At 48.3% G+C, this 27,318-nt stretch overlaps 1 protein-coding gene across 1 annotated transcript in view; it reads left to right on the forward strand.

Moving 5' to 3' along the window:
- ATG16L2 (autophagy related 16 like 2) overlaps positions 1-25,586 on the forward strand; it is a 56,237-nt gene extending 30,651 nt beyond the window's left edge. Inside the window, exons 10-18 of the mRNA XM_079973797.1 lie at positions 141-246; positions 1,549-1,619; positions 7,310-7,381; positions 8,364-8,484; positions 10,358-10,463; positions 17,012-17,161; positions 19,674-19,721; positions 20,669-20,770; positions 22,824-25,586. Coding sequence (XP_079829923.1) covers positions 141-246; positions 1,549-1,619; positions 7,310-7,381; positions 8,364-8,484; positions 10,358-10,463; positions 17,012-17,161; positions 19,674-19,721; positions 20,669-20,770; positions 22,824-22,911 — 864 coding nt within the window. The 3' untranslated portion in view covers positions 22,912-25,586. The remainder of the gene's footprint in view (positions 1-140; positions 247-1,548; positions 1,620-7,309; positions 7,382-8,363; positions 8,485-10,357; positions 10,464-17,011; positions 17,162-19,673; positions 19,722-20,668; positions 20,771-22,823) is intronic.
- Positions 25,587-27,318: the final 1,732 nt, after the last annotated feature.

Consider the following 27,318-nt stretch of genomic DNA (forward strand, 5'->3'; position numbering starts at 1 on the left):
GGGACAGTTTCAAGGGCAGCCCCGTGTAGAGCGAATTACAGTAGTCAAGCCTGGAGGTGACAGTCTTGTGGATCACTGTGGCCAGACCAGGGTGGGAAAGGTAAGGGACCAATTGCTTTGTCCTTTTCCCCTTTCTCCAGGAAGGCCACGCCTCTGAAATCAACGCTGCCAGGTTCAGTCCCAATTCATCCGTGCTGGCCACTGGCGGGGCCGACAAGCTGATCAGGCTCTGGAATGTGGCCGGAGGTGAGCAGATGCGCAGAGGGGCATTAGTTGACGGTTGCACACAGTGGGTGGCGCTGGGGTCTCAACCACCGAGACTTGGGCTTGACGATCAGAAAGTCGGCGGTTCGAATCTACATGACTGAGTGAGCTCCTGTTGCTCTGTCCCAGCTCTTGCCAACCTAGCAGTTCGAAAGCACGCCAGTGCAAGTAGATAAATAGGTACCACTGCGGCGGGAAGGTAAACAGTGTATCCGTGTGCTCTGATTTCTGTCACAGTGTCATGTTGTGCCAGAAACAGTTTAGTCCTGCTGGCCACATGACCCGAAAAACTGCCTGCGGACAAACACTGGCTCCCTCAACATCGAAAGCGAGATGAGCACTGCAACCCCATAGTCTACTTTGACTGGACTTAACAATCCAGGGGTCTTTTACCTTTTACCTTTACCTTGATAGGGAAATGGGTGGCGCTGTGGTCTAAACCACTGAGCCTCTTGGGCTTGCCGATTGGAAGGTTGGCAATTCGAATCCCTTCGACGGGGTGAGCTCCTGTTGCTCTGTCCCAGCTCCTGCCAACCTAGCAGTTTGAAAGCACACCAGTGCAAGTAGATAAATAGGTACCACTCTGGCGGGAAGGTAAACGGCATTTCTGTGCACTCTGACTCTCATCACAGTGTCCTATTGCGGTTTAGTCTCGCTGGCCACATGACTCAGAAAGCTGTCTGTGGACAAACACTGGCTCCCTCGGCCTGAAAGCGAGATGAGCGCCACAACCCCATAGTCACCTTTGACTTAACCATTCAAGGGTCCTTTACCATTTTACCTATTGCACACTATTTTATTTTTTAATGTATAAAAGTATTAGAGATCTCTGCCAGCTGTCCGGCTCAAATCTCTTGAGATCACGCAATTGAGTTGCTGCCTCTGCCTTTATAAGAGATTTCTGGCCTTGGCTCTAGGCTTTGTTTCTGCATCAGACTTTTCTTGAGGCTCCTTAAACGAAACGAAATGAAACAAACAAACAAACAAAAAGTCTTGCCGATGCACGGAAGTAGAAGCCACATTGGATCTTATCAGGTGCGTGAGAGATTTTGCTTAGCTGAGCTTCAGTTCTGCAGGTGAGATAAGATTTTCACAAGGCAGAGTCGTGGAACAAGGAGAAAAGATCTCAGATCCAGGGGGGTGGGGGAATCTCTCTCTCTTTGGAAAGTGCACTGTCTGCTTCTTGCAGAGTTTCCTGGTGCTTTTTTCCATATTCAGGGAAGTGTCGGTTCTTATTCTTGCTGCCCTGGGGCACCTTGCCTGTTCTGTTTTGCCTTCCTGCAGGCCGAATGGAGAAGATGAAGACACTGCAAGGGGCTAATGGAGGCATCACCAGCGTCGAGTTTGACCCATCGGTGAGTGTGAATCGCAGCAGGGCAAACGCCGCTGGTTGCTTGGAGGAGGCACCGTGGTTTGGGCTTGCCTGGAAGTTGCGCTCCATTTGCAAAGGCCCTTCCCTCCTTGCCTTTTACAGTGGTACCTCGGGTTAAGTACTTAATTCGTTCCGGAGGTCCATTCTTAACCTGAAACTGTTCTTAACCTGAAGCACCACTTTAGCTAATGGGGCCTCCCACTGCCGCCGCGCTGCCGCCGCGCGATTTCTGTTCTCATCCTAAAGCAAACTTCTTAACCCAAGGTACTATTTCTGGGTTAGCAGAGTCTGTAACCTGAAGTGTCTAACCTGAAGCATATGTAACCCAAGGTACCACTGTACTGAACAAGCCAAGCGGTTTATCTAGCCCAGGCACATGCAACTCTATAGAGACTGCGATCTACTCCCAGTATAATAAAACTGGCAGTGATCTACCCATTGTCATTGCCAATAGCTGTTCAGCTTTTTTAGGGTGGGGGGAGCCCACAGTTGGTGAGCTTCTTTTCGGGGGGAGCCCAGAGTTGCTGAGGTTTTTTTTGGGGAGGGTTGCCTTTAATCGCTTACCCAACAGTCCAAAGCCATCCCTTCATCCCCCACTCTACCCCAGACGAAGGGAATAAAACCTTTCACAGCACCGCCAACGGCAACAATGGGGCATAGCGACAGGGGCGGGGCACCTCATGATCGCTCAGGAGCAACAGGGCAATCTCTTTTTTTACTCCCGCGATTGACCTGGAGAACACTGCTGACCTACCTGTCGATTGTGGTCGACTGGTTGGACATTGCTGATCTAGCCCAATATTGTCAACTCGGACTGGCAGCAGGCCAAGGAAAGTCTTTCCCATCACAGTGGAGCAAAGGATACTAACTTCACATGTACTCTAACTAGAATCATATAAAGAATAAGTTATTATTATTATTACTACTCACCAGCCTGGTTCCTTCAAGATGCTTCAGGCTACAGGTCCCATCAGCCCCAGCGAGCGCAGTAGTCCAATCCATTGGGAGGGCACTAGGTTTGGGAAGACTGATCTGTGAGTTTCACGCATTAAAGCCTTATCTCTTGTTCCTGCACTGCAGAGGGTTGGGCTAGATGACCCCTGGGGGTCCCTTGTGACTCTACAGTTCTAGGATTTTAGCATCTGTACATTAGAGGAGTGTCAGGATGCTGGACTAGGTGGGGCATAGGCCTGATCCACCAGGCACTTCTTATGTTCTTCCTCTTCTTCCTCCTCCTCATTTCATATCACTTCCGCTTTATTTTTTTTTTGGGGGGGGGGGGGCTGGAATCTCAAAGCAGTTTGCAACCTACATCAAGTAAAACAGTCTGGAATAAAACACTACTGACGAAAGTCAAGTACGTACACATTCAAAGCAGCACAACTGGCTGGAAGCGAAAATATTATCTTAAAGATTTCCCAAAGAGGTCAACTGCAGATTGCACTTTGAACCCGGCAAAGTTAACAACAACAACGAAAATGATCTTAAACGTTTCAGGAGAGAACATTGCTCAATATAAAATGTCCAATATAAAATGCACGTTGAAAGCAGCATAATTTGCGGGGGGGGGGCCACTAGGGGGCGCATCGGAAGATGGCTGACAATAACATCTCTCCGACCCACACGAGGTAATTAAGAGGCTGTGATGGGAGTAAACAGCCTCCCTGCCCCCCCCAAGCGTGTGGGGGGACCTGCCCTTGCCTGCTGTGCCCTATACCACCCCCGAATTTCTGGGGGTGGGGGCACTAGGCAGAAAGCCCTTGTGCGGATCTCGGCGCTCCTGGACGCTGTCTCTGATTCGCGTGTCTAGCTGCAAGAACTTCAAAAGAAACAATTAGGAGAAAGCTAATGCACATATTTCAAGGAAGAAGGGGGAGTAAAGACTGCTAACTGAAGAGATCTCTGATAAACAAGACGGGTCGGAGGAACAAGAATAAATCATGAGAAGACACACCAAGGCTCGGTATGTCCGGCAATGGGACTGGATGGGGGAGGGGAAAAAAACTTTCTTTTCTCCATGTGATTAACCAAGAATCCCCCCCCACAAGTCACAAGTCAGAAATGCCGTTTAAATGACTTAAGCTGTGTATTTAAGACTGTGTGGAGATAATTTTCTAACCAAAGCATGTTTCAAGAAGATCGTGGAAAGCATAAGAGCTTTGGAATGACGCAGCAAAAAATAGTGTTGCCATTTTGGCAAGTTCTGTCGAAAGAACTCGTCTGGGACGAAAAACAGATCTGTTTTCATATTGTGGGTGAGCCTCCTCAGAGGGACTAAAGAGCGACAGATTTGCGAGATTAATGATGGAAAGAGTGCTGTTATTTATGAAAGTGATGATATATGGAAACCATCTTGATATGATGATTGGACGAACAGAAAAATTCACACAGGATTATAATTGGTGTTTACCTGCTTAAGGAGATTATCAGAAGAGATCATAAAGAAAAAAAGAAAAATATACGAACAAGATGAGATGTGGAAACAGCAAGATAAGACTGGATAGAATTATGAACATTATTTGGACAGATTTGTGGATATTAACGCAGCAGCAAGAAGATGATCGGAATCCCCCTTCGGAACTTGAAATATGGGTCGCCCCAACAAAAATTTAAAATTCGGCTTTGTAATTCGGAATTTATATGATGTGATTTGATTTGATTGGTCGGTTAATAAAAATTATTTTTTTAAAAAAAGAAAGAAAGCAGCATCATTCGCAAGAATAAAAAAGATTCTCATAAGCACAGGACAGAGAGTGAGGGGTAGATCAAACATTACCTCTCAGCTGCAACCTTGCTATTTTAAAGGCGAGTGTGATCTGGTCTAGACTGAACACCGCCTGTCTAATTATTTGTCCCCATGGTAAATTGTGAGGCTCTTGACCTCAGGGTTGTGGATTGGGGCCCAGTGTTTGGTAAAAGATTCCTGCATTTCAGGGGGTTGGATGAAATGACCCCTGTGGTCCCGTCCAACTCTACAAACATGTGATTCTATTATTCTAGGAACTGCCTACCAACCGTACCTCCAACTTATAGGGATCGAGCCACACTCTGTTAGCATTGTCATTTTGACAGATCAGGTAACAGAAGAAGGAAAAGACCCTCTCTCTGCCATAGTGTGCTGACCTTTAAAGCCCTAAATGGCCCCGGTCCAGTATACCTGAAGGAGCGTCCCCATCCCCATCGTCCAGCCCGAACACTGAGGTCCAGCTCCGAGGGCCTTCTGGCGGTTCCCTCACTGCGAGAAGCCAAGTTACAGGGAACCAGGCAGAGGGCCTTCTCGGTGGTGGAACCCGCCCTGTGGAACGCCCTCCCACCAGATGTCAAGGAAATAAACTATCTGACTTTTAGAAGACATCTGAAGGCAGCCCTGTTTAGGGAAACTTTTAATGTTTAATAGGTCGTTGTATTTAGTGTTTTGTTGGAAGCTGCCCAGAGTGGCTGGGGAAACCCAGCCAGATGGGCAGGGTATAAATAATAAAGTATTATTATTATTATTGCCCCTGGTATTCGGAGCGTGCAGTGCCCAAATATTATGGAAGGGCTGAACTCCTGGTGTGAGACAGTTTCCAGTGGGGGCTGTTTGGAAGGGGGTGTTTCCTGCCCACGTCCACCAGGGGGCAGCACGGGGCTTCCTGCGGAGGCTGTTGCCATGCCAATGCGGTCCTTTGCAATCATCATTCCCACCCCACCGAAAGAGATTTCTCATCCTTCTAAGATAAGAACCAAAGGCAGGGAGGAGCTGCAGCCGCCTGGCGGAAGGGACTGCAGAATGAACTTTTCCAAGCTCATTAGTGGGATGAATGGCCGTCCCAAAAGTCAAACAAAATGCTAGGCCAGGCATGTCCAAAGTCTGTTTCGGGGGCCGAATCCAGCCGGCTGGCCAGTTTAATCCGGCCCCTGTGGCAGTTTACAGTTTATCTCCTAGGGTAAAATCCTAAAAAAAAGGTTAACATCTTTGGTTGGCCCTTTGGTTGGCCCTCACGACCCTTCACTTTATCAAATCTGGCCCTCTTTGAAAAAAGTTTGGACCCCACTGTGCTAGGCTGTTGGAAAAGAAGCAGGGAGAAGTACAGAAGTAAGCCCTCCAATTCCAAAAGGGGGCTCTGCTCCCCACAATGAGTTCTCCTCTTAGAATCATAGAGTTTGAGGGGGACCTCGAGTGTCATCTAGTCCAGCCCCCTGCAATGCGGTCCGACATGAGAGCAGGAAGGGTGGACTAAGCAGATGGAGAGATGTCGGCTTCCCTCATACTCCTAGAACGTGGGGAAATATCAATTTCCGTGGAATGGCAAGAGCTTCAGGGGGACAGACATGCAGAAGGGCCTCATTACCCAGTTTAACTTACAGAATCCATTGCAAATTGATATTGTTGTTGTTGTTGTTATTTGAATTTATATACCTGGAGGTCTTAGGGTGGTTTGCAGAACAAAATCAAAATCAATCAATCAATCCAGAGACCCAACAAATCCTTACAAAGCAATGCACAATTCAGACAGGCTACCTCCAGGTTAAACAAGCATTCTGTTCAGACTTAAAGATAGGGATCATTGGTTCTTGCAACCACTGATAAAAACTTCGCCACTGCTAATGTTCTAGTGCAGGGGTCTGCAACCTTTAAGACAAAAAGAGCCACTTGGACCCGTATCCGAAGGAAAAAAACAACTGGGAGCCGCAAAATTCGTCATTATAAAAATAACTTTTTTTTCACTTTTTATTATTATTTCTTTGTTTGACCCCTCAGAATTACTCCTCCTCATAGAAATAAACGTTAAATTAACAAGTTACCTTTGTGTGTGTGTGTGTTCTTCACCCCTTCAAAACAGTGACCAGCGTACATGCCCCCTTTCAATGCAGTGACCAGCGTACATGCCCCTTATAATGTAGCGGGCGGGAAGGTGACGTCGGGACGGTGCGTGACTAATGCACGCACCGCCCCCGTGCGACGTCACAGCCAGTACAGCGCCCGCCACAGTGGGGCGTGTCGGGGCCCACAATGCGCCTCCTCCCCTCGCTAGTATCTGCCCCGGAGCTGCGACAAAGGTGTAAAAGAGCCACATGTGGCTCCGGAGCAGCGGGTTGCAGACCCCTGTTCTAGTGTTTGTCCAGTCTTCCAATAGGAACCTGACATAGTGAGCCTCTGGTTTTCCCAGGAAAGGTACCAGCAAGGGTAATATCAGTTCAGCACTGGCTTGCAAAATCAAAATCAAAAACAGTGGCGATTGCCATTTTGTTTTCCCCCAAAGTCCCTGTTCCAAGGTGCTTTCTGAATTTTGGGGAATTCAAAATGGTTGCCGCTCACTGGCAGCTACCATGATAGTGGGGGGCAGCTGAATATATACAGAGACCCCACACGCTTCTGCAGAGCGGGTTCAGCCAGCAGCTTATGTTTCTATTTTACTGTGTTCAATATCTCTTCAAAGTAAAAGTAGTGACTGAAGCAGACTTGTTTAAAAAAATACATTAACGAGGCTGTGCAGTTCTGTCCATTCCTGATTTTAATCCTGGACTACTAGGGGAAACATTTTTTGTGAGTCGTTTCGGTTCAGCCCCTCTTGCCAGTCTTACAGATCTTGAAACATTCCCAGTGCCAAGCCAAGTCCCACAGCCAGGGCAGAGCAGAGGTGGCTGGTCTGATTCCTCTCCAACATCTCTCTCTCTTTCTCTCCCCGGTAGGGATTTCATGTCTTGGCTGCTACATACAACAATGCTGCTCAGCTGTGGAAGGTTGATGACTGCCGTTTCAAGGTGAGATCAGCTGGGTTCCTTTCGCTTGCGGCGGAGGGGTGCATTTGTGCGATGGGAAACTATTAAGCCAAGTTTCAGGGCCGAGGAAGGAATCTGAACCCACTCTTTATTGTGGAATCGGAGCAAATGGCAGTCCATGGAAAAGCTGAATTGCCATTTGCTCCAATTCAGCTGCGGAGATCGGTTTTTCAAGGTTTACAAAATTGTGCCTGGCCTGGAGAAAAAAGATAGGGAAAAGTTTTCCTCCCTTCCTTGTAACGCTAGAACTCATGGGCACCCAGTGAAGCTGAATGTTGGAGATAAAAGGCAGTACTTAACGCAGTGCTTGTTTAAACTATGGAACTCCCTGCCACAGGAGGCAGTGATGGCCACCAACATGAATGGCTTGAAAAGAGGATTAAACAAATTCATGGAGGAGGAGAGGGCTGTTGATGGCCACTAGCCAGGAGGGCTATGCACAAATTCTGTTTGTGTTATTTATTTATTAATCAAATTTATATACTGCCCTATACCCAGAGCTCTCAGGGCGGTTCACAGAACAAAATCAGAATATGAAGCCACAATATATATACAATCAAAATAAAAACAGCAACCTAGTAACAACAACCCCCCCCCCTTTAAAAAAAGAACCACATTTTAAAATGTCAGTCAGGTCAATCAAATGCCTGGTTGAAAATGAACTGCAGAGAAGGCCCTGTTCTCGTGTTGCCACCCTCCAGACTTTTCAGGGAGGAGGCACATGAAGGGGGGGCCTCAGAAGGTGATCTCAGGGTCTGGGTGGGTTCATATGGAAAGAGGCGGTCCTTCCGTAATGGGCCTCTGGTTGGCCACTGTGAGAACAGGGCACTGGACTAGGTGCACCGTTGGCCTGATCCAGCAGGGTCCTCTTAGCTTCTTATGTTCTCAGAGCTTCCATTCTTCGTGCCCAGTAGCACTGAAAAGCAACTAATCTCTTAACGCCCCAAACTCTTCTCTTGCCTAGGAGGTTCTGACGGGGCACACGGACAAAGTGACGTCGGCTAGGTTCAGAGCCACCCGGCACCAAGCTGTGACGGGCAGCCGGGACAGGACAGTGAAGGAGTGGGATTTGACCAAAGGGGCGTGTAAGTGATGGCCAGCTCTTCCTGTGGGGATGGAGGGCCCTGATCCAGCAGCACAGCAGACATGGATTATTATTATTATTATTATTATTATTATTATTATTACTATTATTATTATTAAATTTCTATACCGCCCTATACTCGAAGGTGAATTGATATTCACATAAAATATCAAATACATAAAATCAAAACCAACAACCCAATAAAAAAAAAACTCCCAAGGAGGCAGCATTTTTTTTAAAAAAAGGGTATAGGATGTAGATCAAGTCAGGCAAAGGCCTGGTTGAAAAGGAATGTTTTTGCCTGGTGCTTAAAGGTGTATAGGGGATGCAGGTGGCGCTGTGGGTTAAAGCCTCAGCGCCTAGGGCTTGCCGATCGAAAGGTCGGCGGTTCGAATCCCTGCGGCGGGGTGCGCTCCCGCTGCTCGGTCCCAGCGCCTGCCAACCTAGCAGTTCGAAAGCACCTCCGGGTGCAAGTAGATAAATAGGCACCGCTTACCAGCGGGAAGGTAAACGGCGTTTCCGTGTGCGGCTCTGGCTCGCCAGAGCAGCGATGTCACGCTGGCCACGTGACCCGGAAGTGTCTCCGGACAGCGCTGGCCCCTGGCCTCTTAAGTGAGATGGGCGCACAACCCCAGAGTCTGTCAAGACTGGCCCGTACGGGCAGGGGTACCTTTACCTTTACCTAAAGGTGTATAGTGAAGGTGCCAGGTGAACTTCCCTCGGAAGAGAATTCCACTGACGGGGAGCCACTGCAGAGAAGGCCGCGTTCTCGTGTTGCCACCCTCCGGACCTCTCGAGGAGGAGGCACATGAAGGAGGGCCTCAGAAGGTGATCTCAGGGTCTGGGTAGGTTCATATGGGAAGAGGCGGTCCTTGAGGTATTGCGGTCCTGAGCCATTTAAGGCTTTATAGGTCAAAACCAGCACTTTGAATTGGGCCTGGAAGCTAATCGGTAGCAAGTGCAGTTGGACCAGGATTGGTGCAATATGCTCAAACCGTCTTGCTCTGGTGAGCAACCTGTCCGCTAAATTCTGCACCAGCTGAAGTTTCCCAACCTTCTTCAGAGGCAGCCCTAGGTGTAACGCAGTAATCTAAGGTAATCTAAACAAGCTGGGCATGTTTAGCCTGGAGAAGAGGAGGTTAAGGGGTGATATGATAGCCATGTTCAAATATATAAAAGGATGTCACATAGAGGAGGAAGAAAGGTTGTTTTCTGCTGCTCCAGAGAAGCGGACACGGAGCAATGGATCCAAACTACAAGAAAGAAGATTCCACCTAAACATTAGGAAGAACTTCCTGACAGTAAGAGCTGTTCGACAGTGGAATTTGCTGCCAAGGAGTGTGGTGGAGTCTCCTTCTTTGGAGGTCTTTAAGCAGAGGCTTGACAACCATGTGTCAGGAGTGCTCTGATGGTGTTTCCTGCTTGGCAGGGGGTTGGACTCGATGGCCCTTGTGGTCTCTTCCAACTCTATGATTCTATGATTCTAACCTTGAGGTTACCAGAGCATAGACAACAGTAGTTAGCCTATCCCTGTAGTTAGCCTATCAACAGTAGTTAGATACACCCCTGATAGGGGTGTATCTGGGCCACCAGCCAAAGCTGATGGAAGGTACTCTGGGCCACTGAGACGACTTGAGCCTTAAGCGACAGCAAAGGATCCAGGAGGACCCCCAAGTGATGAACCTGCTCCTTCAGGGGAAACTTAACCCAGTCTAGAGCAGGCGACCTCTCAGCCATCTGGTCTGAGGAGCCACCCGCTAACAGAGCCTCAATCCATATCCGGCTGCATCCCGGTTGTGTAGTTACGGGGGGCGAGCCCTATCCAGAGGCCCATCTCCTTTCCCTGATGCGACTGTCTATGGTTTTTCTGGCAGGCTACAGAACCATCGACGTCTTCTCCTATTGCAACGATATTGTGTGTTGTGACACCTTCATCATCAGTGGACATCACGACAAGACCATCCGTTTCTGGGACAGCAGGTGAGCCCACCAAGCAGCCAGATGACGATGCAACCAGGGTTGCGCCTTGTCGTTTGGCGGGGCCTTTTCAGTTGTGGCACCAATCTTTTTTTCATTACATTATTTTACTTGGTAAAACCTGCACACCAGCTGACAGTTATTATTTTTTTAAAAAATACATCAAAATGGTTTACAAAGAGAATAAAACAATGAATGTTTGGTAAAAGCAACTGAAATGATAAAATAAGCAGTAAACTAAAAGCAAGCATATCAGGGACGCAGGTGGCGCTGTGGGTTAAAGCCTCAGCGCCTAGGACTTGCCAATCGAAAGGTCGGCGGTTCGAATCCCTGCGGCGGGGTGCGCTCCCGCTGCTCGGTCCCAGCGCCTGCCAACCTAGCAGTTCGAAAGCACCTCCGGGTGCAAGTAGATAAATAGGGACCGCTTACCAGCGGGAAGGTAAACGGCGTTTCCGTGTGCGGCTCTGGCTCGCCAGAGCAGCGATGTCACGCTGGCCACGTGACCCGGAAGTGTCTCCGGACAGCGCTGGCCCCTGGCCTCTTAAGTGAGATGGGCGCACAACCCCAGAGTCTGTCAAGACTGGCCCGTACGGGCAGGGGTACCTTTACCTTTACCTTTAAAAGCAAGCATTCTACATGTCTGGCTAGGCTTTGTCCAACCAAAAGTGTTTTAAGCAAGGGCCAAAAAGAGAACGGTAATGTCAATAGGCAGGGAGTTCCAGAGTGTCACAATGAAAGACTGATTTCTTTGAAATGCAGAACCACAGTTACTTGGTACTGCTGGTTTCTGCATCTTGTCCAGTGTCTTCCCAATGAAGATCTAGGCTCCATCTTCATGCTCTTTCTTCCAGCTTGTCGGAATGAGGGCTGCTGGGCTTTCACCATCTGTTCAGAAGGGGAGACCCCCTCTCATTTTTTCCACATTTCTCATTGCATCTGGTCAGCCCGGTAAGAAATGGATGCAGGTCTAGATGGGTCTTCATTCTCATCCAGCATCAGAGCTCTATTTATTTTCAAGATTCCCTGTTTATGATGCATCTGATGCTCCCATCCACTAGTAATAATAATAATAATAATAATAATAATAATAATAATAATAATAATAAATTTATTATTTATACCCCGCCCATCTGGCTGGACTTCCCCAGCCACTCTGGGTGGCTTCCAACAAAATATTAAAATACAGTAATCCATCAAACATTAAAAGCTTCCCTAAACAGGGCTGCCTTCAGATGTCTTCTAAAAGTCAGGTAGTTGTTTATTTCCTTGACATCTAGTGGGAGGGCGTTCCTACTGGGCAGGCGCCACCATCGAGAAGGCCCTCTGCCTGGTTCCCTGTAACCTCACTTCTCACAATGAGGAAACCGCCAGGAGGCCCTCGGAGCTGGACCTCAGTGTCCAGGCTGGACGATGGGGGTGGAGACGCTCCTTCAGGTATACTGGGCTGAGGCTGCTTAGGGCTTTCAAGGTCAGCACCAACACCTTGAATTGTGCTTGGAAATGTACTGGGAGCCAATGTAGATCTTTCAGGACTGGTGGGAGGGCGTTCCTACTGGGCAGGCGCCACCACCGAGAAGGCCCTCTGCCTGGTTCCCTGTAGCCTCACTTCTCACAGGGAGGGAACTGCCAGAAGGCCCTCGGCGCTGGACCTCAGTGTCTGGGCTGAATGATGGGGGTGGAAATGCTCCTTCAGGTATACTGGGCCGCGGCCATTTAGGGCTTTAAAGGTCAGCACCAACACTTTGAATTGTGCTCGGGAACGTACTGGGAGCCAATGTACGTACTGGGAGACTTCAACGTGCCAAGGCTCGTAAAGGTAAAGGATCCCTGTACGGTTAAGTCCAGTCAAAGGCGACTATGGGGTTGCGGCGCTCATCTTGCTTTCAGGCTGAGGGAGCTGGCGTTTGTCCGCAGACAGCTTTCCAAGTCATGTGGCCAGTAGGATTAAACCGCTTCTGGTGCAACGGAACACCGTGACGGAAACCAGAGTGCACAGAAATGCCGTTTACCTTCCTGCCAGAGCGGTACCTACTTATCTACTAGCACTGGTGTGCTTTCAAACTGCTAAGTTGGCAGGAGCTGGGACAGAGCAATGGGAGCTCACCCCGTTTTGGGGATTCGAACCGCCGACCTTCCAATCAGCAAGCCCAAGTGGCTCAGTGGTTTAGACCACAGCGCCTGTACGGTTAAGTCCAGTCAAAGGCGACTATGGGGTTGCGGCGCTCATCTTGCTTTCAGGCTGAGGGAGCTGGCGTTTGTCCGCAGACAGCTTTCCAAGTCATGTGGCCAGCAGGACTAAACTGCTTCTGGCACAACAGAACAGTGTGACAGAGTGCACAGAAACGCTGTTTACCTTCCCGCCAGAGCGGTACCTATTTATCTACTTGCACTTTGACGTGCTTTCAAACTGCTAGGTTGGCAGGAGCCGGGACTGAGCAACGGGAGCTCACCCCATGGCGGGGATTCGAACGGCCGATCTTCTGATTGGCAAGTCCAAGAGGCTCAGTGGTTTAGACTACAGCGCCACCCTCTATCCCTGCCCTGCCTCTCATTTATTACTGCTGCTGTCTTTGTTCTCGGCTGGGTCAAAGAGTGGTTTGGTGCTATTATTGTTTGGTGGTTTGGTGGTTTGGTGCTATTATTATTTGTCTGCTTCCTTTCCATAGTTAAAACTATGCTTGAGGCAGCTTACAACATGGAAACATGGGCATAATTACAAAACTATAAGCAAAGTAGTCATAAGCAATAAATAAAACCAAAAGTGAAATAATCCCCACCTAACTCATAGGTAAAGGTAAAGGTACCCCTGCCCGTACGGGCCAGTCTTGACAGACTCTGGGGTTGTGCGCCCATCTCACTTAAGAGGCCAGGGGCCAGCGCTGTCCGGAGACACTTCCGGGTCACGTGGCCAGCGTGACATCGCTGCTCTGGCGAGCCAGAGCCGCACACGGAAACGCCGTTTACCTTCCCGCTGGTAAGCGGTCCCTATTTATCTACTTGCACCCGGAGGTGCTTTTGAACTGCTAGGTTGGCAGGCGCTGGGACCGAGCAGCGGGAGCGCACCCCGCCGCAGGGATTCGAACCGCCGACCTTTCGATCGGCAAGGCCCTAGGCACTGAGGCTTTAACCCACAGCGCCACCTGCGTCCCCTACCTAACTCATAATAAGATATAAAAACATTTCTATGGGTAACAGCAAAATTAAAACCCCTGGTTCTTGGGTCAGGCTTATTGAGTTGTTTATATTCTCAGGATCATGTGGAGCTCTTTAAGCTGAGTTGACCAATCCAGCACAGTGGGAGGCGGAGGAATAACCTCATCTAAGATTAACCTGTTCAGGTTCCTCTTTCTCTCTTCCTTTTGAAGAAAATAATGAGTAATTTTACTCTTTCTCCTTCTGGGGAACTGATTAACGGGACTGGCATGATTCCCAGATCTTTACAGATCTTTCTAGTACGTACCATAGTAAATATAGTTGGTTATCGACGGTTTGCTGAAGTCCATTATCTCCAAATACATTGGCCTTGAATTTACAGGGCCAGAGTCAGTGCCATCCAGCAGAAAAAAACCCTTGGGGGGTTCACTGTAGCTGCCACTTGGGCTCGCTGGCAACTCTGACGATTAGGGTGTTTCTCTTCCTTAATTTATAGCTTGTCTCTAATAAAGTTTGACACAACCTTTCGTTTGGCAGTGCCTGGCAAGGTGCGCAACCCAGGCCAGCCAAGCTTCTTGCAGCCTCACAATATGGGGGAGTTGGAGCAGTAAAATTGCGAGATAAAACAATATTAAAAAAACAAGAAGCAGCGCTAGAGGAAGCATTAAAAAAAAGTTTAAAAGTACACTGGTACCTCTGGATGCGAACGGGATCCGTTCCGGTGCCCCGTTCGCATCCTGAAGCGAACGCAACCCGCGTCTGCGCGTTCGCGGGTCGCGATTCGCCGCTTCTGCGCATGCGCGTTACATCATTTTGAGCGTCTGCGCATGTGCGAGCAGCAAAACCCGGAAGTTACGTGTTCCGTTACTCCCGGGTCGCCGCGGAGCACAACCCGAAAACACTCAACCTGAAGCAACTTTAACCCGAGGTATGACTGTACAACAGAAGAGAGGGATAAAAACAAGTACTGAAGGTTGATTATAGAGCAAAAAACTTGCCTTGAAATGAGCCTTAGAGCTGAAGACCCTCCTTCCTCCATTTTCCTCTCATAAATCACTGCTTAAGACCTCTGAAATTAAAACCTGACCCCTCAACGAACCTCCCTAAGCAATTCCCTCTAACTTGGAATCCCTGTACTGCAGGGGGTTGGACTAGATGACCGCTGGGGCACCCTTCCAACTCTACAAGTCTCTGAGGGCCGCAAAATCTCTTCCCTTCCCCACCAGCCTCTTAACAGACAAGCAACAGGTTGCTGTTACTGCTGCTGCTATTTCCGTGCCTCACCTTCCCTATTTATAGCTGCTGTCCTTTGACGGGCCTGTACTGCGTGTGACCCCCCCAACCGCCTCTCCTTTGTTACTGAGTTCTTCTTCTGTGAATCAGGAAGGTCGGGGTGCAAATGGATGTCCTGCTGTTTTGCCTGCATCCCTATGAGCTCAGAGTGCCATTCTCACAGAGGAGAGAGATCTTTACCTGAAAAGAAAAGGTCTGTGTGTGACGGCCTTTGAGCCAGGGAGATGCTTTTGCTGTTTAGTCGTTTAAAAAACCTTTTAACCAAGGATACAGGAACTTTTTCAGCAAAAGCTCCATAGAAATGAATGGGAGGTGCACAAGAACATGATTTCTTTACAAAATTGATATACAGCTTGATCGTAAAAACAAACAAACCTCAAAGCGGTTTACAACCCAAATTTGTCAGGTTAACAAAAAGAGTAAAACAATGCAACTGTTAGTAAAAACAATCAAAACATTCAAAAAGTGAATTCCAAATGCCATTAAAATTGGAATTCATTTTTATAAACAGTGTATTAGGTTAAGTTTGTTGTTGTAGTTGTTTAGTCATGTCCGACTCTTCGTGCCCCCCTGGACCAGAGCACGCCAGGCACTCCTGTCTTCCACTGCCTCCCACAGTTTGGTCAAACCCATGCTGGTAGCTTCGAGAACACTGTCCAACCATCTCGTCCTCTGTCGTCCCCTTCTCCTTGTGCCCTCATCTTTCCCAACATCAGGGTCTTTTCCAGGGAGTCTTCTCTTCTCATGAGGTGGCCAAAGTCTTGGAGCCTCAGCTTCAGGATCTGTCCTTCCAGTGAGCACTCAGGGCTGATTTCCTTCAGAATGGAGAGGTTTGATCTTCTTGCAGTCCATGGGACTCTCAAAAGTCTCCTCCAGCACCAGAATTCAAAAGCATCAATTCTTCGGCGATCAGCCTTCTTTATGGTCCAGCTCTCACTTCCATACATCACTACTGGGAAAACCATAGCTTTAACTATACGGACCTTTGTTGGCAAGGTGATGTCTCTGCTTTTTATGATGCTGTCTAGGTTTGTCATTGCTTTTCTCCCAAGAAGCAGGCGTCTCTTAATTTTGTGACTGCTGTCACCATCTGCAGTGAACATGGAGCTCAAGAAAGTAAAATCTCTCACTGCCTCAGGGAGATGCTAGGGGTCTGCATTTCATCAGCCCAGCTACCAGCCCTGCCTCTTCCATTGCCGCAAAGGGATATCCTTCCTGGAGACTCTTAATTCAGTGACTCCCAATTAGCTGAGTACTGCAGATCCCCTGTTTTCCAAAAGCCAAGCTATGGACTCTCTACCTTTGAAGATGTGGATATCTCTGTGGTAGTTTTTGTTCCCTGAATGGTGCCACAAAAATCCTCCAACATGTCTCAGCGCAAAACCCAGAGCGCTGGAATGTCATGGGAAGAAAGCACATTCCTCATGTCTACCAGCTTTAGGATGCCCAGAATTACTATGCAAATCATCTGAAGAAGTGTGCATGCATACGAAAGCTCATACCAAAAACAAACTTAGTTGGTCTCTAAGGTGCTACTGGAAGAAACGTTTTTTTATTTTGTTTTGACTACAGCAGACCAACATGGCTGCCTACCCATATGCAAATTATGTTAATTACATGCAAATCAAGTTCACTAATTGCTTGCAGCTGTCTGGCTATTAATATGTTGGTAGTATGTAATCCTCAGTGTTAAATAAACTGCCTGGTGTTGTTCTTGTTTTTAAATCATTATTATGCATCATTCCTGAATTAATTAATTCATTTAGACACCACTTAATGCCAAAATAGGTGTTTAAGCGGTTTATTAAAAAACTGTTCTGCAAACGTTAAAGTAAAAACCTGCAATTAAAATATGCACAGATAGGAGAAATTCCATGAAAACATTAAAATATAAGCATCTGTAATTTAAAATATGCAATAAAATGACCCTATGAAAAACAACACAGCAATTTAAACAGGAGTCTTTGGTCCAGAGTAATTGCACCAACAGGGACACCTCTGGAAACCAGCTGAATGCCACTCCAGATGGGGCTCTCATATTTCAGCAAGATGTTTAATGACGACATGGTAACTCCACAATGCGCCCTGCCATTTTCTTCCTCCAGAGATCCCCGCTGCACACAGGTGATCCCTGTGGAAGGCAAGGTGACCTCCTTGAGCATCAGTCCCGATCAGATGCACCTGCTGTGCTGCTCCAGGGACAACGCCCTCAAAGTCATCGACCTTCGAATGCACAACATCCGGCAGGTCTTCAGGTGAGGAGCCAGGGACCGGGGGGGGGGGGGGCATGGCGGGCACCTGGGCAGCACTCAGCCAAATCCATAGGAGACTCTCTCAAGGCAAATCTTTGACATCTGATGGGAGGGCGTACCACAGAGTGGGCGCCACCACTGAGAAGGACCTTTTGTGACTCCTTCAGACCAGCTGCTTGGCAGGATGTGAGACTCAGATAATAGCACCATCAGATTTGAGTATGACCACAGGAACTGGCTCAAAACCGAGAGTCCTCTCCAAATTTAATGGCAGAACTGCACAACATGAGGGTACCAGGAAGTTTCAGGCTTGGACATGGCAGGGTTCTCTCTCTTTGGCGATCCCTCGTAGCCGAGTAAGATTGTCTTCCATAAACAGGGTTTTAACAGTGAGTCCGTAAGTGACTGTGGAGGCCAGTTCTGGACCCACACGTCCTTCCACAGTGGGGACATTGGTTCCCGGGCGGGAGTTGATCACGGTGTGGATTTGCCAAGTGTGCCTTCCTCTTAGCACGTTTCTCCCTTGCGTCCTGAGTTTGAGTGTCTTCAAAGCCCATGACACCTTTGGGAAAGGCTGTTCTCCAACTGGAGCGCTCACAGGCCAGTGTTTCCCAATTGTTGGTGTTTATACTACATTTTTATACATTTTATACATTTGGGACGCAGGTGGCGCTGTGGGTTAAAGCCTCAGCGCCTAGGGCTTGCCGATCGAAAGGTCAGCGGTTCGAATCCCTGCGGCGGGGTGCGCTCCCGCTGCTCGGTCCCAGCGCCTGCCAACCTAGCAGTTCGAAAGCACCTCCGGGTGCAAGTAGATAAATAGGGACCGCTTACCAGCGGGAAGGTAAACGGCGTTTCCGTGTGCGGCTCTGGCTCTGGCTCTGGCTCTGGCCAGAGCAGCGATGTCACGCTGGCCACGTGACCCGGAAGTGTCTCCGGACAGCGCTGGCCCCTGGCCTCTTGAGTGAGATGGGCGCACAACCCCAGAGTCTGTCAAGACTGGCCCGTACGGGCAGGGGTACCTTTACCTTTATACTACATTTTTAAAGATTTGCCTTGAGAGAGTCTTTAAACCTCTTTTGTTGACCACCAGCATTACGCTTTCCATTTTCAAGTTCGGAATAGAGTAGTTGCTTTGGAAGACGATCGTCAGGCATCCGCACAACATGACCAGCCCAACGAAGTTGATGTTGAAGAATCATTGCTTTGACACGGGTGATATTCACCTCTTCCAGTACAGAGCCCATTAGGCTCAACTTTGCCAGCTGCCCATCACCTTGATTCCAGCCTCAGTTCCCATCTGTAAAATGGGAACATTGTGACCCACCTACATAGGCCTGTTTTGAGGTGGAATGTGACAAGGGATGCATCCATACATTTACCAGTGTTGGGATGCCAGAGCTGAATCTGTGCAGGATCAGGCCTTCTGTAAGACGTTCAGGATCATGTAGGTTTCAGGTGTGCATTCACAACATGGCTTGCTTGCACAGGCGGGAATCTTGCATGCAGGTAAGTGCCACGGATAAAATAATAATAATAATAATAATAATAATAATAATAATAATAATAATTATTATTATTTATATGCCATCCAGCCATTCTAGGTGGCTTCTAACAAAAGATTAAAAATACATTAAAACATCAGTCATTAAAAGCTTCCCTAAACAGGGCTGCCTTCAGATGTCTTCTAAACGTCAGATAGTTGTTTCTTTCTTTGACATCTGATGGGAGGGCGTACCACAGAGTGGGCGCCACCACTGAGAAGGACCTTTTGTGACTCCTTCAGACCAGCTGCTTGGCAGGATGTGAGACTCAGATAATAGCACCATCAGATTTGAGTATGACCGCAGGAACTGGCTCAAAAACGAGAGTCCTCTCCAAATTTAATGGCAGAACTGCACAACATGAGGGTACCAGGAAGTTCCAGCCCTGCATGATCCTGATTGTGCCCATGGAAGAAGGGAGACCATTTTCAGAGAACCATCAGGCTTGGAGGAGAGTTGATCTTCACACCCACTCCCCTTCCTTGCAACCCCCTCCCCATCTCTGTATCTGTAGATGTGAGTTCAGCACGTTCCTCTGCCAAAACAACGCGTCGTTCATTTCACCCCAACTCAAAACTGAACATGGACCTCTCAGGTTGAGAATTAAAGTTGCTGGCAAGATATTTTCCAACCAGGACTCAGCTATCAGCGTAATTGCCTGTTGCCTTCAAAGAAGAGGCTAGAAGCACCCAAAATATTCTTTAGCTCAGATTGCAGTTGAAGCCGGAAAAGAATTTCTGGCTTCTCCTTGGTTTGAGGAAAGAGCTCGGCCTGTTTCCGAACCAAACCCACAGGCAGGTTTCTCATTTCTGTTCCTAACAGGGATGGATTTTTAAGATCCTTTGGTTATCGGGTATCACAGGAAAATCTGACCAGTATGTAAGTCGTTGAAACATGTGAACCTGGATGAGATGTCTCACTTTCTGTTTGCACGGAGTTGGCAAGGGTTCACGACCACCTTTTTGTTTCCATAGGGCTGAGGGATTCAAGTGCGGTTCCGATGGGACCAAAGCAGTATTCAGGTGAGTCTCTGGCGCTTTGGAGTAAACAGGTAAGGAGATCATCGAGCTTACCCCAGCCAGCCTGGTAACTTTCAGATGATTTTCACTACAACCAGTGCTGGATTTACGTATAAGCCAAACAAGCTATAGCTTAGGGCCCCACTCTCTTGGGGGCCCCCCAAAAATTTAAAGGAAAAAAACACCTGGATGTTAATTTCCAAAATATAAGATAAAAAACAAATAAAATAAAACCTACATACAGCAACAGTGTTTTGCATTGTGTAGGCTCCTATGATGCAAGTCATGGGCCCCGCCTGCTAGGCTGCTCCCTAAAGTATCACTGGTTTGCTCCTTTCTATATATAAAGGGACACGGGTGGCACTGTGGGTTAAACCACAGAGCCTAGGGCTTGCTGATCAGAAGGTCGGTGGTTCGAATCCCTGCGACGGGGTGAGCTCCTGTTGCTCGGTCCCTGCTCCTGCCAACCTAGCAGTTCGAAAGCACGTCAAAGTGCAAGTAGATCAATAGGTACTGCTCCGGCGGGAAGGTAAACGGCATTTCTGTGCGCTGCTCTGGTTCGCCAGAAGCGGCTTAGTCATGCTGGCCACATGACCCGGAAGCTGTATGCTGGCTCCCTTGGCCAGTAAAGCAAGATGAGTGCCACAACCCCAGAGTCGGTCACAACTGGACCCTATACCTTTACTTTAACATTCTGCATGGACTGGCTGCATGGCAACATGTGCAAATGGCTTTAGATACCCATTAGGGTATCTAATACCATATAGCATATATTCAACACAAAAAACAGTGACAATTTGTTATTGACAAAGGACAGCTGGACATATATAAGGGCCCCATTACCTTTGGTAGCTTAGGGCCTCATCAAACCTAAATCTGGCCCTGGAACCAGGTATCCCTCTTCTCCTTCATCCCACTGATGGACAGGCTTTCCTTCCCTCTTTCTCCAGCCCCGATAAAAGCTATGCCCTGGTTGGCTCCGCAGACGGCACTCTGTACCTGTGGAACATGGAGACGGGGAAGCTAGAGACCAGCCTGCCTGGAGTACACAGGTGAGAACCTTCTAGGGGTTGGAGTACACCAAAATCTGGATTATTTTTTTAAAAAGAGCCTCTCCCTTTTCTCTCATCCCCCCAACACACTTAGCTTTAACAAGAGTACAGAACTGTGTTGTCTACTGAAAGTACACTACAGTCTCCACTTATGTGCATTTAACTTTAACTGTGTGTGCTCTTGAAGGCAGGCTGGTTGAACTTGTGCAAGTCAAATTATCCAAGCAAGGCAAAGAGCTTAAAAGGTCACAGAATCACAAAGTTGGAAGGGATCATCTGAGATTCATCTAGTTCTACCCCCTGCAATGCAGGAATATTCAGCTGTCCCATACGGGGATCAAACCTGCAACCTTGGTATTATCAGTACCATGCTCTAACCAGCTGAGCTATCTGTTGGGGTTACCTGGTGCTTAAAGAGCTTTGAAGGTCTCTGCTTTGCTTGGATGATGCGACTTGCATGATTTGACTTCTGCAATTTCAACCAGCCTGCCTTCAGTGCACGAGGCCCCCTCAGTGGGCATCGAAGGCCACTGTCCTCTACCAAATCTCTTTCCTGTCCTGGCACTGCGCACAGCTGCAGCCTGGCCCCACTTAGCCATCCTAGAGGGAAGCATGACAGCTTAACTATAAAAACAGCCTCAAAGCAAAAGCAATAAAGTTATCAATAAGAAAAACGAACAGCGAGATAATGCAAAACTTTCACAAATGGAAATAACCATCGGCTAAAAAAATTAAAGCACACGTCGACTTTCTAAACATCCAGGTAGGTTTGTCTAAACAAGAATGTTATTAGTGGGCACTGTAATAAGTACAGCGAATGCGCCTGCCTGACATCAAGAGGCAGGGAGTTCCACAGGCACATGGCGGAACAGGTGTTTTGCAGCGCCTGTAGCAGTGCACGTTCCGCCAGTTGGAATGGTCTCCCCAGGGAAGTTCGCCTGGCGCCTTCATTATACACCTTCAGGCGCCAGGCAAAAATGTTCCTTTTTAACCAGGCTTTTGGTTGATCTTATTGACATCCCGTGCCCTGTTAAAATATGCTGGGGTTTTTGGGTGGGGGGCTATTGGGTTGTTGTTTTATTTTTACTATGTATTTTGTGGTTTTAGATCTTGATTTTATTCTGCGAACAGCCCTGAGACCCCCAGGCGCTGTGGTCTAAACCACTGAGCCACTTGGGCTTGCTGATTGGAAGGTCGGCGGTTCGAATCCCCAAAACGGGGTGAGCTCCCATTGCTCTGTCCCAGCTCCTGCCAACTTAGCAGTTTGAAAGCACACCAGTGCTAGTAGATAAGTAGGTACCGCTCTGGCAGGAAGGTAAACGGCATTTCTGTGCACTCTGGTTTCCGTCACGGTGTTCCGTTGCACCAGAAGCGGTTTAATCCTACTGGCCACATGACCTGGAAAGCTGTCTGTGGACAAACACCAGCTCCCTTGGCCTGAAAGCGAGATGAGCGCCACAACCCCATAGTCACCTTTGACTGGACTTAACCGTCCAGGGGTCCTTTACCTTTTTTTTGCCTAGGATTTGTGGACATTTGTGGTATAGGGTGGCATATTAATGTTGTTATTATTATTATTATTATTATTATTATTATTATTATTTAATGATAACAATTGTAAAGGTAAAGGGACTCCTGACCATTAGGTCCAGTCGTGGCCAACTCTGGGGTTGCCGCGCTCATCTCGCTTTATTGGCCAAGGGAGCCAGCGTACAGCTTCCGGGTCATGTGGCCAGCATGACTAAGCTGCTTCTGGCAAACCAGAGCAGCGCACAGAAACGCCGTTTACCTTCCTGCCGGAGTGGTACCTATTTATCTACTTGCACTTTTGATGTGCTTTGGAACTGCTAGGTTGGCAGGAGCTGGGGCCGAGCAATGGGATCTCACCCCGTCGCGGGGATTCAAACCGCTGACCTTCTGATTGGCAAGCCCTAGGCTCTGTGGTTTAACCCACAGCACCACCTAATAATGTAGCACCCTCTTAATATGGTGTAAGGAGTGGGTGTGATCTGTCATCATGGTGCCTCTCTGTTTTCCTTCCTTGTGCCTCCAGCTCACCTGTGAACGCTGTGGCCTGGAGCCCCTCTGGAGCCTACATTGGGAGTGTGGACCGAGGCAGGAAGGTGGTCCTCTGGAGCTGAGCTCTCACCCTGTGGCCACGTGGAGATGAGGACAATATCAGGCTCCTGTCTCCCTCTGAGGCTACCTGTGTCTGTTGCTGCTGGTCTCTGGGCTCAAGAGAATGTCCAGGGACGTCACAAGTCTGTGGGCTGGCTCCCCATGTTCAAGTAAGCACAGACTTCTGTCTCCAAGCAGCCAGGACAGGACAGGAAAGGAAAAGGTGGGCCTGGCACACAGCGCCTTCAGGTCCGAGAGAAGAGACTCCAGCCATCACGGAGGGTCTGCAAAAGGCAAGGCACTTCCCAGCTTTTGCCTGCAGACTTTTGGTAGCTGAGACGGCTTTGCAAGAGAGCTGGACAAATTTGAGAGCAATTGGTGGAACCTAATCATTGCTGGAAATAATAGCTATACAGTGGTACCTTGGTTCTCAAACTTAACCCGTTCTGGAAGTCCATTCCAAAACCAAAGCGTTCCAAAACCAAGGCGCGCTTCCCCATAGAAAATAATGCAAAATGGATTAAGCCGTTCCAGACTTTTAAAAACAACCCCTAAAGCAGCAATTTAAAGTGGATTTTACTATCTAGAGACCATTGATCCATAACATGAAAGCGATCAACAACGTACTGCAGTAACACTATCAATCATTCAGTAGCTGAACAGTCACAGAAACAAAACAAAAAAGCTGCAGAAACAAAAACGCAAAATAAATACCAAAAACAGACAGACCTCATCGTAACACTCAAATCAGAAGCGTAACACTCAAAATGGGAGCACATTCGGCTTCTGAAAAATGTTTGCAAACCGGAACACTTACTTCTGGGTTTGCAGTGTTTGGGTTCTAAGTTGTTTGAGTTCCAAGGTGTTTGAGAACCAAGGTACCACTGTACTTAAAAGTTTATTGCAAACTGCCAGGAGAACTTTGTTGCCGGGCAGGAAATAAATATGGCAACCAAAATGGTCAAAGGCCTGGAAACGATGCCTTATGAGGAACGGCTAAGGGAGCTGGGCATGTTTAGCCTGGAGAAGAGGAGGTTAAGGGGTGATATGATAGCCATGTTCAAATATATAAAAGGATGTCACATAGAGGAGGGAGAAAGGTTGTTTTCTGCTGCTCCAGAGAAGCGGACACAGAGCAATGGTTCCAAACTACAAGAAAGAAGATTCCACCTAAACATTAGGAAGAACTTCCTGACAGTAAGAGCTGTTTGGCAGTGGAATTTCCTGCCAAGGAGTGTGGTGGAGTCTCCTTCTTTGGAGGTCTTTAAGCAGAGGCTTGACAACCATATGTCAGGAGTGCTCTGATGGTGTTTCCTGCTTGGCAGGGGGTTGGACTCGATGGCCCTTGTGGTCTCTTCCAGCTCTATGATTCTATGATTCTATGGTTAGCAATAAAACAAGCAAACAAACATCCTTCCCCAGAGGCAGTCTACCTCTGAATTGTAGGTGCTGAGGACAAGGAAGTGAAGAAGATGACCAACCTCCTGCTTTGCATCCGAACAGCCACTTTTGGAAACAGGATACAGTTCAAGATCGGAGCCAGCAAGCCAAAAGCAGCTGTAAGCGTCTGAGAATAGCCACACCTGCCTTGTGAGTCTTCCCTTCCACTATAGGCAGCTGTTCCAGCCAGTCAGATGCAGAGGTTGGGCTCGATGACCTTTAGTGGTCCCTTCCTACCCTGCAATTCTGTGATTAAGCAGCCCTTTCCCCCTTGTGTGCCTAGTGGCTTCAGGAATGGCATGCCAGGTGAACCCAGGTCCAGTCCCCCGAGGCAGTTCTGACGTCCAGCTTCCCAGCTGGCTGAGAACCATTGATTCATTTCTCGGGCCACCTGGGACAATCCCAGGCTCCGATGCTTGGGGAAAACACTCCTTGAAGGAACCGATGCCTTTGGAACTCCCTGCCACAAGACAGGGGAGAGAAGCCTGTGAGAGTCGGAGAGCAATCGGATGGCTTTTATACTGGATGATGGGAGATGGAGCAACAGATGATGGAGCACTTTGTCCTTAGGGAAGGTAACTGCAGACAAACTGCAGAGTACTGTAACAGACTACACATTTTTCAAAATTTTGAAATGCAGTTTTCATTTTTTAAAAAAATGAAAAAAATGTATATGGGATGCTTTTTAAAGGAGGGGTGCTGAGAAAGCATGTAGCTCTTTTTCTCTGTGTGTAAAATCCACAGCAAATTGGACAGAATAAACACTGAGCACATGAGAATTGGCATGGAACAGAACTAGGCTGGTCAACAGAGCTGCAACTAGAAGCTGGTAGAAGGTCCCGGCATCTCTGTTCAAAGCACATGGCGTCTCTGCTGCATGCCTGAGAGAGCTGCCTCCATCAAGAAAGGCAGTCTTGGCCTGATTCCCTCCATGAGAGACCACAAGATCCTAGGCCCGTGTCTACGCAGAACACATGCTTCGAGTGCAGAAGGCCCCATGTCAAGTCCCATCATCTCTAAATAAAAAATGGATCTTGGGCAGTAGGGCAAAGAAAGAGCGCTTGCCCAAGGCTTTGGGGCTGCTGCCAGCCAGAGCGTGCAAGGCTGGGTTAGATGGGCAAAGCCTCTGACTCAAGCATCCAAACACTGCATTTCCTGCCAGCTTGAACTGGTCAATTCCGGTTTTCTCCCCATTTCTCATTTTTCCATAGTTCACATTTCTGGATCAGTTTGCAATTAAAAAAAAGAATAACCCAAACGTGTGTTTTTTCTCTTAATATACAGGTTTCTGTCTGCAGTTTTGCCTAATGAACATATTTTTTGCAAACAAATGCAATACATCATTTGGCTGGAATGTAGCCTGCTGTGCAAAGACAAGGAGTCAGATCCCTTGCTCCACCCTCTTTTAGCTCTGGCCCCGCCCACCTCTGGCCCCCACAAGGCCGCCCATTAAGGAATGCAGCCCTTGGGGGGATGAAAAAGCTCCCCCACCCCCTGATATATTGCTAAACAGTAATCATATTGCCTGCCCCAAACCAGCAGCTTCTGGGAGGGTTTAGAATTCTGAGTGTGTAATTCCAATATTTGCATCTGCTTTGCATGCAGAAGGTTTTGGGTTCAAATCCTGCATCTTCAAGAAGGGCTGGGAGAACCAGTCAGTGCAGGCTTTGCTGAGCTGAATGGGCCAATGATCTCATACCGCAGTTTCCTATTCATTTTATTTAATCGGGTTTAGATACTGCTTAATCATCAAAACTGGCAGCTTAAAAAATAAAATACATGTCAACATTCCATGCCTGGGTAAGGTAGCCTGAACAGAAAATATTCTTAGCAGGTGCCAAAAACAATATGGTGAAGGGACCTGCCTTAATAACAATGGGCCGGGAGTTTCCAGAGTGGAGGTATGGCTGCATTCTTTGTTCCCACCCTGCATATTCACATGCACTCTCTCAAACCCCCACAACATGTTATTTGCAGCTGGGCTCACTGGCTTGAGTTACGCACTTTGGGGTGGGCCTTTGCGCTTGCGAAAGGGCTGGCGTCTGGCCTGCCCTGTGTTCCTTCAGGGTCTTCCATCCCATCCTCATTGCTTGGTTTCAGTGAAAGTGCAAAAACAAGAAAGCTTTATTGACAGAATGAGAGCGTTTCTCACAGAAGTTCCTGCCCAGGTGTCTGGATTTCAGACAATATCAGAAGGGCAGCAGCAGGCACCTCTTGAGGCATGAACAGGCAGATGCCAACCATTAGCGGCCGAGTCTCTTACTCTAGGGTCGTGGGTTCAAGCCCCACCATGGGCGAAAGATCCCTGCATTGCAGCCGGTTGGAATTAGATGACCGTCCGGGAGGATTGTCACCTGTAATTTATAATACAGGATAGTCCCATATTTCAAATGTCAAATGCCATGTCCTGTATTGATAGAGTTTTCTCCTTTATTTCAGGTCCCCCTCTCCCCCAGGACAGGGGTCCTCTCCAAATGCATGTGTTTGAGAGGGTGTGCAAAGGCCATGTATTTAAACTCTGGGTTGCCAAGCACAGACAGATTCACACATTCCTGTGTGTGACAAATTCCAGAGGGTCAGGCTGCAATAGACTGTAATGGATTGCTTTGAAGTCACTTCAGCACCAAAGGGAAAAAAAATATCGCCCCTCCCAGTCCTTGATTTTGCCAGTACCAAGTTGGCAACCCTCCTCTCTCGGGTCCCTCCCAGCTCTACAATCCTACGCATCTCCCCACCCGCCCCATCTTCCTTCCAGCCTGCCAGCCTTCCCGCCAGCCTCGCTCCACGCGCCCTGACCCCGCGCGCGCTCCTTTCCTCGCCGGGGCATCGTGTGAACACGTCCCGAAGGCGTGCCGCGTGTCGAGATCAGGCGGGCAGGGCGGAGGCGAGCCATCCTTGGGATTGGGGTTTTTTTTTGTTTGTCTGCCGCTCGTGACGCGCGCGCGGAGGAGGGGAATCCGGGGCGCGCGCGCCTGGGCTGCTGTTTAGCG

Source organism: Podarcis cretensis (genome assembly GCF_951804945.1).
Source record: "Podarcis cretensis genome assembly, chromosome: 4".
Classification (NCBI taxonomy): domain Eukaryota; kingdom Metazoa; phylum Chordata; class Lepidosauria; order Squamata; family Lacertidae; genus Podarcis; species Podarcis cretensis.